Genomic DNA, 14,324 nt, shown 5'->3' with positions numbered 1-14,324 from the left:
TAATGAATGTAACGAGTATCTGTGGCATATTTCCTGAAGCCTGATAAGCCTCATAAAAAGTTTTTATTTTGTTTTATATCTGAATAATAGTTTGGTTTATAAAATTGTAAGTTCAGAATTCTTAAATATCTTAAAAATGCATTTCTTGTATATGGTGTTTTCTTTTGAAGCCTGATGTCAGTCTGATTCCTTTTTCTTCATATGTTATTTGCTTTTTCATTGAATACATTTAGAATTTTCTTTGGTCTTTGATATTCATAAATTTCATTAACCTGTTTAGGGGTGAGAGTGAGGAGTTCCATATTACTTTGACTCTGAGAAATTTATTCATTTCTTGAGCTATCCACCTCCCTTCTGTCTTTTAGCTGTTGTTACTTTTGTCGTCCAAATCATAACTGTATGTCTTTCCTGCTGCCTTCTGGAGACCTTTTCAACTTTAATGGACTTCTTTCACTTGAACCTATCCAGTTTATCCTATTTGTTGCTTATATAATTTAGCTACTATATTTTTCATACTTAATATTTCCACTTTTAGATTTCTTGGTCTTGTTTCTTCCCTCATTTCCTTAAATACATTTACATTGTTCTGTCTAATAATACGGCTTCAGATGATAAATATTTCATTCTTTCATTAGAGATTGTACTCCTCAAGTGTTTAGTTATTTGGACTTAGAGCTTAGGCTCGTTGGCTGGTAACAGTTACTCCTCGGTAATCATTATTAAAGATCAAGCTTTGGTTTGTGATAGTCCCATGGAGTTTGAGGTGAGGGGATGGGATGAACCTAAGGAGAGCTCCAGTTAACTTAGACTCAAAAGTTGGCTGTCAATTCTAGGCAGTTGTTTTTGGCTGCTTTGGGGAAGAGTACCTGGAGTGGAGGGGTGGAGGAATGAGTGCTTGTAAGCTTTCAGCCAGTCCAGCTTTTATCAGCTCCTAAAAATGTTGGCACTGGGCTCTGTGAAGGGTGAAGGGGACAGGCACTGACTGATGTAAGGAAAGTGCAGAATTTAAAAAGCTTTCTTCTAGCCTGTCCTCACTGCTACCCATTCTGGCCATTTCCTCCTTTTTCTAGGTTGCAGTTCACCCTCTGCAGTCGTTAGTCTCAGAAGTTGCCCATGGTGTGTGTGCGTGCAAGTGCCTGAAATAGTTGTTTCCTTCTTAGTTCTAAAGTTTCTAGGGTTGAATTTTTTTTTTAATTTTTTATTTCTTTAAGATAGGCTGTGGGGGTGGGCAGCACACCATGCTATTTCACTACCTTGACTAAACATTAAGCTTTTTACTTTTAATTGTAAGAAATAAAAAAATGGTATCTGTAGATAATTTGTTTTCTACTTCTGATTATCATAACTAAAATAGTGGTTAAGTAAGAGAATTGTTTGAGTTACAACAATCTGCCTATGGCAGGAAATTCTAATCTGGATTCTGGATCTTTTGTACAGATTCCCTGAAGTTAGATAAATTTTGAGTGAAATGATTTGGGTGGTAGGGGATTCCTAAGTTTAATCATACTTCGGGAGGCTTATACCCACCCCATAGTAAATTGTATGACATATGAATTATATCTTACTAAAAGTCCCTTCATGGAACATAACAGTCATATTTTTAATAAAATTTCAAATTCCAAATTAAATACAGAGACTAAAATAAGAAATAATAGTGTAGGATACCATCCTTTTTTCTAATATACATATGTTCTCCTTTTCCCTAAAAATAGCTGGTATGGGTGAGATACACATACTTTTTTTTTTCCTTTTTAAAATCAAGGTTACTGTCGTCATTCTCAGAGTTGAGATGATCAGCCCATGACTTTTGAACTTAAAAAACAGTCTGTTTTACAGCGTAGATGCCAGCATTGACAAGTCTACTGCTGAACTTGATTATAATGAAAGATTTAGGGTTGATACGATTTACATTCTCTTATCAACTTACTGTATCTATTTAAATGTTCGTTTTTGAAATATTTCGGTCAAGAAGTCCATGTATTTATTTTAGTTACTTTGAGTATACCTTTTGCTTCAAATAGGAAACTATCATTCACTGACTTTTATGCTTTATTTTCAATATGATAGAAGTATGACCTGTATTTTACTATGATGCTGTGTAACTGGTGCATTCCAACCTTTCAGCTTGCCTAGGGTAGTTAAGAGACGAGTGAATGCTCTCAAAAACCTTCAAGTTAAATGTGCACAGATAGAAGCCAAATTCTATGAGGAAGTTCATGATCTTGAAAGAAAGTATGCTGTTCTCTATCAGCCTCTATTTGATAAGGTAATGCTTTCTATTATTTATCTGAAATATGACATTATAATAAAGCTCTGGAAATATAAACAAACTTGCAGGTGGTTAAGTCTTTAGACCTCTCAGCCAGATGGTTATTAAGAGGTATTTGGGAAGTCAGTTATAGCAATTCAGGTTGTGGTATGCATTCATTAAAACTATAAGCGTCTTTAACAAGAAACAGCTAGTTTCTGCCTTGGATATCAGTGTTTTTATGTAAGCTTTTCTTTTTAAATCATTTTAGCGATTTGAGATCATTAATGCAATTTATGAACCTACAGAAGAGGAATGTGAATGGAAACCAGATGAGGAGGATGAAATTTCGGTTGGTACCAACTTTGTGTTTTTATCCCTTGAAAATATTTTATTGTAAGATGGATAGTGAGTGCAGATGAGCCACTGTTAGACCTGGCACCATCTGTACCCAAATTCATCTGGATACAAAATTCATTTTTCCCTTACGTTTTTATAGTATTTAAGTTTTATAGATTCATATAAAATTTTCCTTTGAACTTCATGATGACATGCAAAGGATTGTTCTTTTCAAGTGATGAAATGGAGGCTTTTTTTTTTTTTAAGTTTATGTGTTTATTTTGAGAGAGAGCGTGTGCACGCATGTGCAGGGAGGGGAAGGTGGGGGGAGAGAGAGAGAATTCCCAAGCAGGCTCCACACAGGGCTTATCCGATGACGGCAAGATCATGACCTGAGCTGAAATCAAGAGGAACCTCCCAGGCACCCCTGAAATGGAAGCTTCTAAGTGACCTGCCTACAGCTAATAAATGGCAGGGTTGTGACACAAATGCAGTGTTCTGTTACATGACCCTGTTTCTCCAACATTGCTGTTTTAATGTTGGTTGATAAAGCATATATAGTGTTTTGGTCAAGAACACCAAGGGGTGAGGCATTGGGTAAGGTATTTATTTATTTACTTATCCCCTGAAGCTTTAAAAATTTTTTTCTCTAAAACTATTTCCCTATGGTTTATAATAAGGTTCTCTCCTAGTGGTTCTCTTTTTTGGAGGAGTATGGTAATTAGCAATATTTATAGAAGTAAGGTTTGGTATGGTAAACAGCAGTGTTTATACAATTGGACCAGAACTTATAATTTGATTGAAAGTTACAATTGGTGATTGAAGATATTTTGGTTTCTGTACTTCACCACTGGATGTAAGTTAAGGGGATGGGTAATATTTTATCAGAGGTCTGATCTAGGTATTCAGTAATGTATGCTGTCATTTATCAAGGAGGAGCTGAAAGAAAAAGCCAAGGTTGAAGATGAGAAAAAAGATGAAGAAAAAGAAGACCCCAAGGGAATTCCTGAATTCTGGTTGACTGTTTTTAAGAATGTTGACTTGCTCAGTGATATGGTTCAGGTAATTTTATTTATGATAACACCAGTTTACTTTTGAAGTGTAAATGGCTGTGATGACACTAGTCTCTCCGTTATTGACCTTTATGGAATGGTTGTGGTCTTCTGAAACCTGTGTTTTCTGTAGAAGGGAAATGTGTCTTTGATGAATGTAATCAAATAAATTTTAATTCATTTTCAAAAATTAGATAATGAAATGGTCCCTTTGACAATTGTTTATCATTGAGCAGTGTTTTGTTACAGTCTTGTGCCTTCTGTGTTTAGGTGCTTGGTATTGGAGATAGGAAGGAGGAGACTTAAAATTCCATTTGTCTTACCCAAAATGACTTTCTCAGTCTGAAACAAATATTCCAAGGAACACTTGCATTTTAAAAGAGTAACATACAGAACTTTAACTCTTACAGTTGTCACTTTTTCTGGGAAACCAACCTAAATGTCTCCTTCTCTGGGAAACTTTTCCTGTCTTAATCAGAAGCATTTCTTGAGCCACTACCACCTGCGTGGTAGTATTTGTTGCCATGTAGTGTGATTGTTGGAAGTTAATGTCAAGAAAAAGAAATCTTGGAACAATGACTACTTCATTTCTACTTTGGCGAAGTAGAAAAGGACCCAGCAGAATGAAAGGAAAAAGAAGCTGCTGGAAAAGGAAGCGTTTTTAAAGCAAACATGCCTAAGACTTGGTTTTGTATTCTTTAGCGCATTCAGTCTGATGATAATGATGATGATGATGATGATGATGTAGTTTTCTGTCGAGTCACTTTTTTTCTACCAATGGCAGTAGAAATAAGTAGAGCTTGTAAGTAAACTAGCTTTAGTATAAGCCATAATCTGGAGAGTAGGTCTTAATGGTTCACAATTGTTATGTAAAACCTTCCTATAAATGTCTTAGTTAGCTAAGTGTTTTTGTCCAGTAACAACACTAACCCTAAAATGCCATGTTAGATATTCATTTTAATATTTTCCTAATTTGCAGGAACATGATGAACCTATTCTGAAGCACTTAAAAGATATTAAAGTGAAGTTCTCAGATGCTGGCCAGCCCATGGTAAAAGAACTTTGAAATAGTTTCAGTCTTGTAACATTAGATGTTTATAGGTAGATATACAGAAGTTTCTGAAAAGAGGTGGTACTCAAGCTTAGAGATGGGGGTGAGAAAGAAGTTAAAACTTATACTTGGTACTCTTAATTGTTGGTAGGAAATAAATGTTTGGATGTTGATAATTGAAATGCAGCATTTATTTCTTTTCCTCCCTCTGATCACAAAACTATTGTTGAAATCTTGTAAATCTTTGATACTAGATTAAAAGTAGGTAAAAAATAATAGCAAGGTAACAGAATTTAAAAAAATACTTCACATTAAAAGGCATGTGTCTGGGGGACATCTGGGTGGTTCAGTTAGTTGAGCATCTGACTCTTGATTTTGGCTCAGGTCATGATCCCAGGGTTGTAGGATTGAGCGCCACGTTGGGCTCTGAGCTGAGCATGGATCCTGTTTGGGATTATTTCTATCTCCCCCTCTACCCCATTCTCCTTCTCTTCTGTCTCTCTTTCTCTCTCTCCCTCCCCTGCCCTCTGCTTCTCTTTTCCACTTGGTCTCATGTGCACGGTTTCTCTCTCTCTCTGTCTCTGTCTCTGTCTCAAATAATAAATGAATGAAGATAAATGGCATGTGTCTGAGAATTACATAAAACAGAAGATGTTAAAGGGCCCTCACTTCCCCCAAAACCAACAGGATTATGTGAAGTATGGGCAGAGCTACTACAGGCTATAGATTATTTTATTGTGTGTGGTACAGTTGGGCCTTTTCATCTGTCAAATTCAGGTTAGAGTAAGATTTAAAGTCCTCTTCATGGGGATGGAAGGAGGGAGTATTTGGTCAGTTTATTCAGCTGTTTTAACCTGTTTTGTAAACATGTTACTAAATAGAAGTTATAAGCTGAACTAGGTTTTATCCAGTTTTATTTTGTACCTTGTTTTGCTTTTTAAACAGAATTTGGGGTTTATCTGACCCTTTCCCAGAGTGGGAAAAGTATTATCACATAGAAGTTTATATGTTTATACAAATCAACAGATTAAGTTTTATTTACTAAAGCACTGATATTTACGATGTAGGAATTTCATTAGTTTTTATTTTTTTATTTTTTTTTAAGAGTTTTGTCTTAGAATTTCACTTTGAACCCAATGAATATTTCACAAATGAAGTGTTGACAAAGACATACAGGATGAGGTCAGAACCAGATGACTCTGATCCCTTTTCTTTTGATGGACCAGAAATTATGGGTTGTACAGGGTGAGTTTAATTTTACTGCTTTCACAGAATTTATCTCTTTATTTTACTTAGAATTTGTGATGCTTGGTATTTCCTAGTGTGTGTGTGATACATAGAGACATACATAGTTTATCACTAAACATTTCAGTAAAATGTTTTCTGGGAAGAGCTTACCTATTTTCCTAGAATTCTCCTTGGCTTTCAGTATTGCAGATAGTTGTCCAAAGGAGTGCATGTTTAAATTTATTGTACTGTGAATTTGTGCTAATTGTCAATATCTTATTGAAAAATTTGTTGAAATAAAATTTTCTCTTTATATGCTACTAAAAACATTTGAGCCAATTTTTCCCCTCTAATATTTGTAATTAAATATAATATTTAATTAGATAAATCATAGCTCTTCTATCAATTAAATGTAATATGTTAATTGTGATAGATTTTTTTTTTCTCCTTTGTTTTGCAAGGTGCCAGATAGATTGGAAAAAAGGAAAGAATGTCACTTTGAAAACCATTAAGAAGAAGCAGAAACACAAGGGACGTGGGACAGTTCGTACTGTGACCAAAACAGTTTCCAACGACTCTTTCTTTAATTTTTTTGCCCCTCCTGAAGGTAAACAGTGTTTTAGTTTGGGTATTGATGGTTGTTTTATTACAAGCTTTCTTTAATTTCTTACTCACTTGAATTTCTTTTCTCAATTTTGCAGTTCCCGAGAGTGGAGACCTGGTAAGTTAAATTGTTATTTATTTATTGATTGTTAATTACATATGAAATTAGAGAATTGGTTCTCAAATGTGGGGAGTTGGATAGTTGCTACTTGAATTTTGTTCTGAGGCTTGCATTGCATGGAAAAGACCATTATGCATCTGAAATTATTTCATTCAAAATGCTTATAGTGCTTCCACTGAAAAATGGAAAGGCTAAAGGCTTTCTTTTCTTTTGAGACTTGCAAATATTGTGTAGGGGATTCAAGTTGTTAAGATTGTAGTTTTCTTATTGAAACTAGAAGGTATTAAACCATTTGTACTGTTTACTAAACTCCTAACCATTCTGGTCAGAACTCTTTCTGTGTTATTCCAGTGGAAATATGGTTTCTTACTGTGGCCATGTATTACGTGACCATATGCCAAGACCTGTGATTGTGCCTGTGTATGGCCTAGAAAGAGGAACAACCTCTGAGAGGTCTATACAGGCAGGGTAGGCTAAGTCTGTTGTGAATTTGCTCTTCTGTTGGCCAGATCTTTGAACTTAAATTAACTCAGTTTAAATAGTTTTATACATATGGAATTAGAAAGTATGTTTTATTTTGAATACTTTCGGATTAGAATGGTTTTAGCCAAGGTTTGGACCAGATGTGTAAAAAGCAAGTATTTCTGCCTGAAAAGAGTAGTACGTGGCTTGGCTCAAAATACCTTTTATAGGACAAAAAAGGGGGCTATAAAGCAGCACCCGAATTTTAGGTTGAAAGACCTACCTGTGAGCATTGAGATAGTTTCATGCTATTTTCATGTCAGCAAATGGGTTGGAGTTTGTGTTCAAGTGATTTTTTTTTTTTTTAATTTCTATTTCCAAATATTGATGGTAACAAAACAATCTTGAGTAGTTACAGATAGACTACCACCTGTGATTAGAAGTCTTTAGTTCAAAGTCCACTGGCCCTTTTGTGTGTTTTTGGATGTTCATTATAGTGGATTATGTTGATGAATCAAAATGAACATTCATGGAATGTTTACTCATTGTTTGGTATCGTAGAACTTTAATGGAATTATTTTAATTTTGAAGAATGTCAGCACCAATTTTGTGTTGTGCTTTGTCATTAAATAGAAATCCTGGATTGACTTTGTATTTATTAAGTAGGATTCTTTCTCATTTGGCATTATATACCTGTTAGGGTACTACTTTTAGGAAGTGTGTAGTGATTCTCCATGTTGTTTCATTATGTGTCATACACCTAATGTTATAAATCCTTAGATTCTTAGTATCTTAGTATTATTCCGTTGGGTGTTTTCAGTAATTAATATTTTAAAAGGAAAATTACAGTCCCATAACAAAGTTGCTTTTATATTTTAATTTTAAGCCAGAAAAAAACTAAACAATAACCAATTCTAATTTTTATTTCCTAAATTTCTGAGTATGTACACTGCATTGCTTACCTTTCTTTTTATTAAAAATCTGTAGACCTAAGGTATATGTAGATGACTACTGAATCACACACAGAAGCTAATTTTAAAATGACGAAGAGTGAAGTTGAGTGTTGCTTCGTAGGATTTAAACTCAAGAGTCTTGCATGTGCCCAATTAAATAGCAGTTATTAAATTTTGTGCTTGTTTTTTGTTTTGTTTTTAAAGGATGATGATGCTGAAGCTATCCTTGCTGCAGACTTTGAAATTGGTCACTTTTTACGTGAGCGTATAATCCCAAGATCAGTGTTATACTTTACTGGAGAAGCTATTGAAGACGATGATGATGATGTGAGTGAATCTGAATCCTGCAGTGAAATAATTTGGTGAGGGTGTGATTGTCACAATTGATGAGAGGTTTAATGAATAGTTGTGATTTTTTAAAAGACAGAATAATTCAAAGGCTAATTACTGATGTCCTCTAGATAACTTTCCTGAATTGCTTTAAATATGTCCTCCTAGCATCTTAGACTTCTCCGAATTAGTAAAACTTTATTGTGTTTGGTCATTGTTGGAGGTCTATAATGCCCTTGTCTTTGACCAAACAAAAAACATGCCTAAGATGTTTTTTATTACTTAACATAAAAATATTAGGAAACATAGAATTTTTGTCCAAAGGAGTATTAAACAACAATTAAGGTAAAATTAGGCTCCCCTCAAATATTTTGGATATCTTTATTGCTAAATGACAATCATTCCAGTAGGCTTTAGGTCCTTTTTGTGCAATGTGTTCACATAAGTACAGGCAGGTAATATTTATAGTAATAGTTGTCTGACCACACCCACGATTGTACTGTGTTCTTTAATTTTTTAGATAGTCAGATTTAGATAATGGCACTGAACTGATTCCTACAGCTATGTAATTTGTAATTAGTCACCTTAGGGAAAGTATTTTCCTCTTTTTAGATCTTAGTGGAGACAGTGATGGCTGTAAGTAATGCTACTCTCAAATGTCTGTTAGCTACATTCACACTTCATCCTTTTTTCCCTTTTTAGTATGATGAAGAAGGTGAAGAAGCGGATGAGGTAATGTTTACCAAATGAGCAAATAATTCTGTTTAACACATTGAGAAGCGAATTGAGTGACTTATGTATTCCTTTGCTATAATCATTATTCTGTGATACGGGATAAAAACTTTTTGGAAAAAAATACGGTTTTAGAATTCTACAGCCAAACAATGTATGTATAAGGTTTCAATAAATAAATTGCAAAACTCAGAACATTTTTTTTATTTCAAATAATTCTGTTCTGCTGCAGGGTTATCAGCTCTTTGAAGAAGTCAAAAGCTGCAGTAAACTTTTTCAACGTTGGCTGCAGTAAATCTTTTCAATAAAAGCTCTCTGGATGTCTCAAGTTGTGTTGGGAAATTTTTCATATTAGAAGCTTTCAAATTAAATTGCATTGTCACCAAACTCTGTAATCATGAAAATCTTTTGACCTATAGAGTAACTTGTATTAAAATTTCTCCATACATTATGAGCCATTTCTTCCTACTGTGTACCTACTTCATGGATGCATTTTGAACTTTAATATAGGAAGGGGAAGAAGAAGGAGATGAGGAAAATGATCCAGACTATGACTCAAAGGTGAGCAAAATTAGTGCTGCTTTCTATTAAATTTAAGGCAAGTTACATAAGAGTTGATGTTTCTTAATATAAAGTTTATTTTGTAAGTCTTATTGACTGGAGATATATATATATATATATATATATATATATATATATATATATATATATATACACACACACACACACACATACATACATACATACATACATAACATTTTTTTTTTTTTAATCTTCACTGGTATTTCAATAGTACATGATATGCCAGTGTACCTTTCCTAAGAAACTTTTATTTTTGGTTCTGACTTTGTATTTTTCATAGTTTCAGGCTAAATAAACCCTAAGATTCTACTTCTAATGCACTTTATGTTGGGCTTTTTTTTTTTTTTTTCTTCTTCACAATTTTAAAGCATTGAAAATTACTTACTAGTGTTCTTAGGTTGTTTTTCCTCCAAAGGATAGGTTATAAACAAAGGTCAGTTTTTAAGTAACCTGAATGCAAAAGTGCTTGGGAATAGGGAAGCAATACTGTGTTAGATTCTCCCAACCACCTTTTTTCTGAGAGTCCCAATCTGTTATTGAGAATTTGTCATATCAGGGCTAGTAAAGCCCATTGTCTCCCCCAAAATACAAAGTACCTTATCAGGATTCATTTGAAACTTAAGGTTTCTGTTAAATGTATTCATTCATTTGCTAAATTCTGTAAAATATCCAGAAGATATTTTAGTGAGCAGGTAAGAGAGGAGGGGGTAGTTAAAAATAATCTTAAATATTCTAATAGGTATAAATTACTCTTGAAAGTTAATATTAATGGAATTAGGATTTAACAATAATTGATCTATAAGAAGGAAAATACTGATAATATGACTAACATAAATTGCTTGGTTATTTTATTTTTTAAGATTATGGCTTAGTGTGTTTTATTTTATGGAATTCATTCTACAATGTAAAATTTGGGCTTTATTTTAACATTTGTGTGACTTGCTGATATTTGAATAAATAACTTTCCATCATTGCTATATACTATTTCTTTAATTTGGCACAAATTTTGGTAGCACAGTGAGATAATATAATTAAGATAGTTTAATTACTGTTGAAAATTAACTGAAGCAGGTAGAAAAAGATAGATTGACTTGTTGTTTTCCTTTAACAGAAGGATCAAAACCCAGCAGAGTGCAAGCAGCAGTGAAGCAGGATGTATGTGGCCTTGAGGATAACCTGCACTGTAATAGCCTAAACACAACTATTATTTTCTTACAGCCTTATGTTTTTGTATTTTCTTGGTAGACTCAGTACTTTTTTTTAAAGGAAAGGAACTGATAATTTTAAAGACCAATTTGTTCTACTTAGCATTTTAACTGTAGTTTTTCTGCCAGCTCTATCGATTGCATAAATTCTTTCATGCATGTTCATTCATCACTACATGGTTTGGTTCTTCTGGAGTAATTTTTATCATGTAACAAAGAATTTAGATTATAGCTATGAAAGTGAACAGCCCTGTTAAAAGAACAGTTTTTTTGATTCGCTTATTTTTTTTCCCTGAAGAACCAAAATATTTTTTCAGCTGGTAATTGAATTGGGTTTAAGTTTGCTTGCACTAGCTGTGCCTTTCATTACTTTGTTGCAGAAATGCAGTGACTTAGACTAAGACAATTCATCATTTAAAAAACAAAAAACAGAACTTGTCAAGACAAATATGGTTAAGAATTTCCAGTAAGACCACAACTGATAACTTAGATTATTAATGGATTTTGTATTCTAGGTGACATAGCTAGAGATACCTAGTAAGGAAACCACAGTAAAGAAACCTAACTCATAGTGTGGTACTGGTTACTATAGGGAGGTGAATAAAACCTATTTTCAAAAGTTAAGCCTCATTATTTTAACTGTACTTTTAAATTTAACCTCCATTAACTCAGCATCTTTTCTTTATGGTAGGGTCTACCTTCCGCTTCCCTGGAAAGGATGAATTTACATCATTTGACAAGCCTATTTCAAGTTTTTTTGTTGTTATTTGTTTGTTTGCTTGTTTTTGTTTTTGCAGCCTAAAATAAAAATGTCATATAATTTTAGTTCTCACAAGATAATGTCTTAATTTTGTACTAATTCAGGTAGAAACAGAGGCCTAGCTTGAATTAATAAGCATTGTACCCAGCTTACCATATTATGGAAGAAGAGAGTGTCAACTTTGGGAGAGGTACTACATCTGCTAATATGAGAGGATAGAAAAGAAAGAGAAAATCTTAAATGATGTAATGTTTTTTTTAAAAAAAAAGATTAAAAGATTAAAATTTTATTTCATTTGGTTAGAACTAGAGAGAAGGCCCCACGCCTCTATAGTTAATTCCAATTCTTACTGCTTAAAGTATGAGTATGTCATTTACCCATGCTTCTGTTTACTGTGTATTAAAATGGGTAGTACTGTTTACCTAACTACCTCACAGATATGTTAAGGCATATTAAGTTAAGTTTTATGAAATGTTTCTCAATCTCATTAAAAGCTCAAAAATATGAACCTATTTGTACCACAAGTATAATATTCACGTTTTATTCATACCAGGGTTTGATAATTCAACTGGAAAACAAAGGTTTAAGTACCTCTATTCTGGATCTGGTCAGGCAACAAACACTCTTATAGATCTTTGTGTGGCTCCTGTCTTAATATAAGTGGATGGATGAACAACTCTTTCAAAAGGTCCAACGATTGCTTTTAGGTATTTTAGTTTATGACCATATTGTAGTGAAATACTACAGAGATCATGGGACTGAAGTAGAAAGAAGACCATTTTTAGGGAGGAAAATGCCATTAAATTTGAGACTTACAGAGCCACATTTAAAATACCTCAGGCTAATTACTGTTAATTTTTTGTGACAAGCCTAAAAGCTTTGACAGTGAGGGTGGATTAAATGGATTATGACTAGAGGATGGCCTAGAGTTCCTGCTCTTAATAAAACTATATTGAGTTTGTTTTTAGAGGTGACAGAGCTTCCTTTTTGAAAATCTAGTATTAAGATCTTGGAATGTGAATACATTTTGTTATTTGTATAATACTATTCATTCCTCTCCTGAGAATTTAATTAACTACTGGAAATCCTTAACCAGTTGCAATAGTTTGTAGGAGAAAAAAATGCCATGAAAACATCCTGTGTTTTTCCTCTTTATTTTCAAAATGCTTTTGGTTGCTTTAATTAGACATTCCTTGCTGAATTTTTTTTTGTACCCATAGCTCATCTGATCACAGCCTTTTCTGAACTCAGCCAATTTTAATCTAAAGATAGAATCCCATTTTTAATGAACTTAAGTAGCAAAACCACTATTTTTTTCTTTCACTCCTTTAGGTAATAGCTATTGCCAAAGTGAAGGGGCAGATATGATTTCATCTTGTTATATAAAGGGGATGTGGTTTGCAGAGGAATTGTTTTCTCATTAAAGTTGGCATTGCAAGGGGTATCAGTGTTCATCTATGCCATCTCTCCAGTTCCAAAATGGTTCTATTCCATTCTAGAAATTTGAAATATGTAATTTGAAATCCTTAATAAAATTTGCATTTAATTTTATAAAATGTACTGGTGATATTTTGGGTGGTTTTTAAAAATATGAATATATTTATATATACTTTTTTTGGAAGAGCAGAGAGTAGAGATGTTTAGAGTATGCTATTCTGTGCTTAGGCCAGGATGACCTGTGAATTTGTTTATTTCAAGAGCAACCTCCCAAGCCTTGCTAAATGGAGTTTGTTATTGGACGACTAGAAAGATTTTTACCCTTAGTTAACTACAGACATTTTTGAGACACTTTGAATTTTGTCCTTACAGTTTCAGTTTATAGTTTCCCCTGGCTCAGGCACTGATTACCAAGAAGTTCTATTTTTCCTGTCTAGAAATGGCAAAATCTTATATATATATAATACTTAGAAAAATTTTTTTGTCATTTTATGGTCATTCAAAATATGGTAAGTAAACAACAGTTTCATAAATCACTTAGTTTTTAGTTTAACACGGATGTCTGAAAGTTAAATTTATGTAATTTTTCAGAATTCTTTTCTCTAGTTCACTGAAGCAGTTATTAGTATTAATAGTGTGGAACTGGCTTACAGAGTAATACTTAAGAAAAATGGGATTCTACCTCTATTTCCTTTTTAGCTCATTTAATAACAAACCTGAAAGGGGGGAGATACTAGCTTTGATAGAAACATTTTCATTATTCTGTGAATAGGTTAATGATACTGATTGGTATATGATAAGGCCCCTACGATAATTGAATTAACTGTTCTTATTGCTGCTGCTTGTCAGACAGTATGAATTGGTGGGTTTATCTGAGTTGTAGGCCATTTCCATTATTAAAAATGAAAATAAAACTTTGAATTATTGTTTAAAAACCTTATACAATGCAGAAATATTAAACTAATATTCAGATATCCTTTGAATGCTTGATTTCAGGGCTTGGTTTAGAATTTGAGTCCATTTTTATGGGTTAGTCTTATAAAAATTTTAGTCTATATTTTTGACTAAGTCAAGCCAAATGTTAATTTTAAATGTATAGAGTAAGTGGATAGGTTAGAAGAAGCATATGTTCTTAATAGGATCCTTAGGAAAGAGAAATCATAAGCTACTTCAGTTGTTTTAATCTTCTGCACTGTGTGTGTGTGTGTATATATACACACAC

General features: G+C 33.3%; 1 protein-coding gene across 17 annotated transcripts in view; it reads left to right on the top strand.

Moving 5' to 3' along the window:
• NAP1L1 (nucleosome assembly protein 1 like 1) overlaps window positions 1-13,216 on the top strand; it is a 33,911-nt gene extending 20,695 nt beyond the window's left edge. For 4 of the 17 annotated variants that reach the window (XM_043561498.1, XM_043561505.1, XM_043561506.1 and 1 more), the window contains 12 exons: window positions 2,125-2,266; window positions 2,520-2,600; window positions 3,524-3,649; window positions 4,619-4,690; window positions 5,796-5,935; window positions 6,379-6,524; window positions 6,619-6,638; window positions 8,261-8,383; window positions 9,089-9,118; window positions 9,629-9,679; window positions 10,812-10,855; window positions 11,597-13,216. In XM_043561498.1, coding sequence (XP_043417433.1) covers window positions 2,125-2,266; window positions 2,520-2,600; window positions 3,524-3,649; window positions 4,619-4,690; window positions 5,796-5,935; window positions 6,379-6,524; window positions 6,619-6,638; window positions 8,261-8,383; window positions 9,089-9,118; window positions 9,629-9,679; window positions 10,812-10,847 — 967 coding nt within the window. In that variant the 3' untranslated portion in view covers window positions 10,848-10,855; window positions 11,597-13,216. Of the gene's footprint in view, window positions 1-2,124; window positions 2,267-2,519; window positions 2,601-3,520; window positions 3,650-4,618; window positions 4,691-5,795; window positions 5,936-6,378; window positions 6,525-6,618; window positions 6,639-8,260; window positions 8,384-9,088; window positions 9,119-9,350; window positions 9,447-9,628; window positions 9,680-10,811; window positions 10,884-11,596 lie in introns of those variants that run through there. The other 13 variants (XM_043561496.1, XM_043561512.1, XM_043561509.1 and 10 more) reach the window with 4 other exon arrangements.
• The last annotated feature ends 1,108 nt before the right edge of the window (window positions 13,217-14,324 follow it).

The sequence above is a fragment of the Prionailurus bengalensis genome, chromosome B4, assembly GCF_016509475.1.
Source record: "Prionailurus bengalensis isolate Pbe53 chromosome B4, Fcat_Pben_1.1_paternal_pri, whole genome shotgun sequence".
Classification (NCBI taxonomy): Eukaryota; Metazoa; Chordata; class Mammalia; order Carnivora; family Felidae; genus Prionailurus; species Prionailurus bengalensis.
The sequence above is the reverse complement of the archived record's forward strand: the minus strand, read 5'-3'. Positions and strand labels throughout refer to the sequence as shown.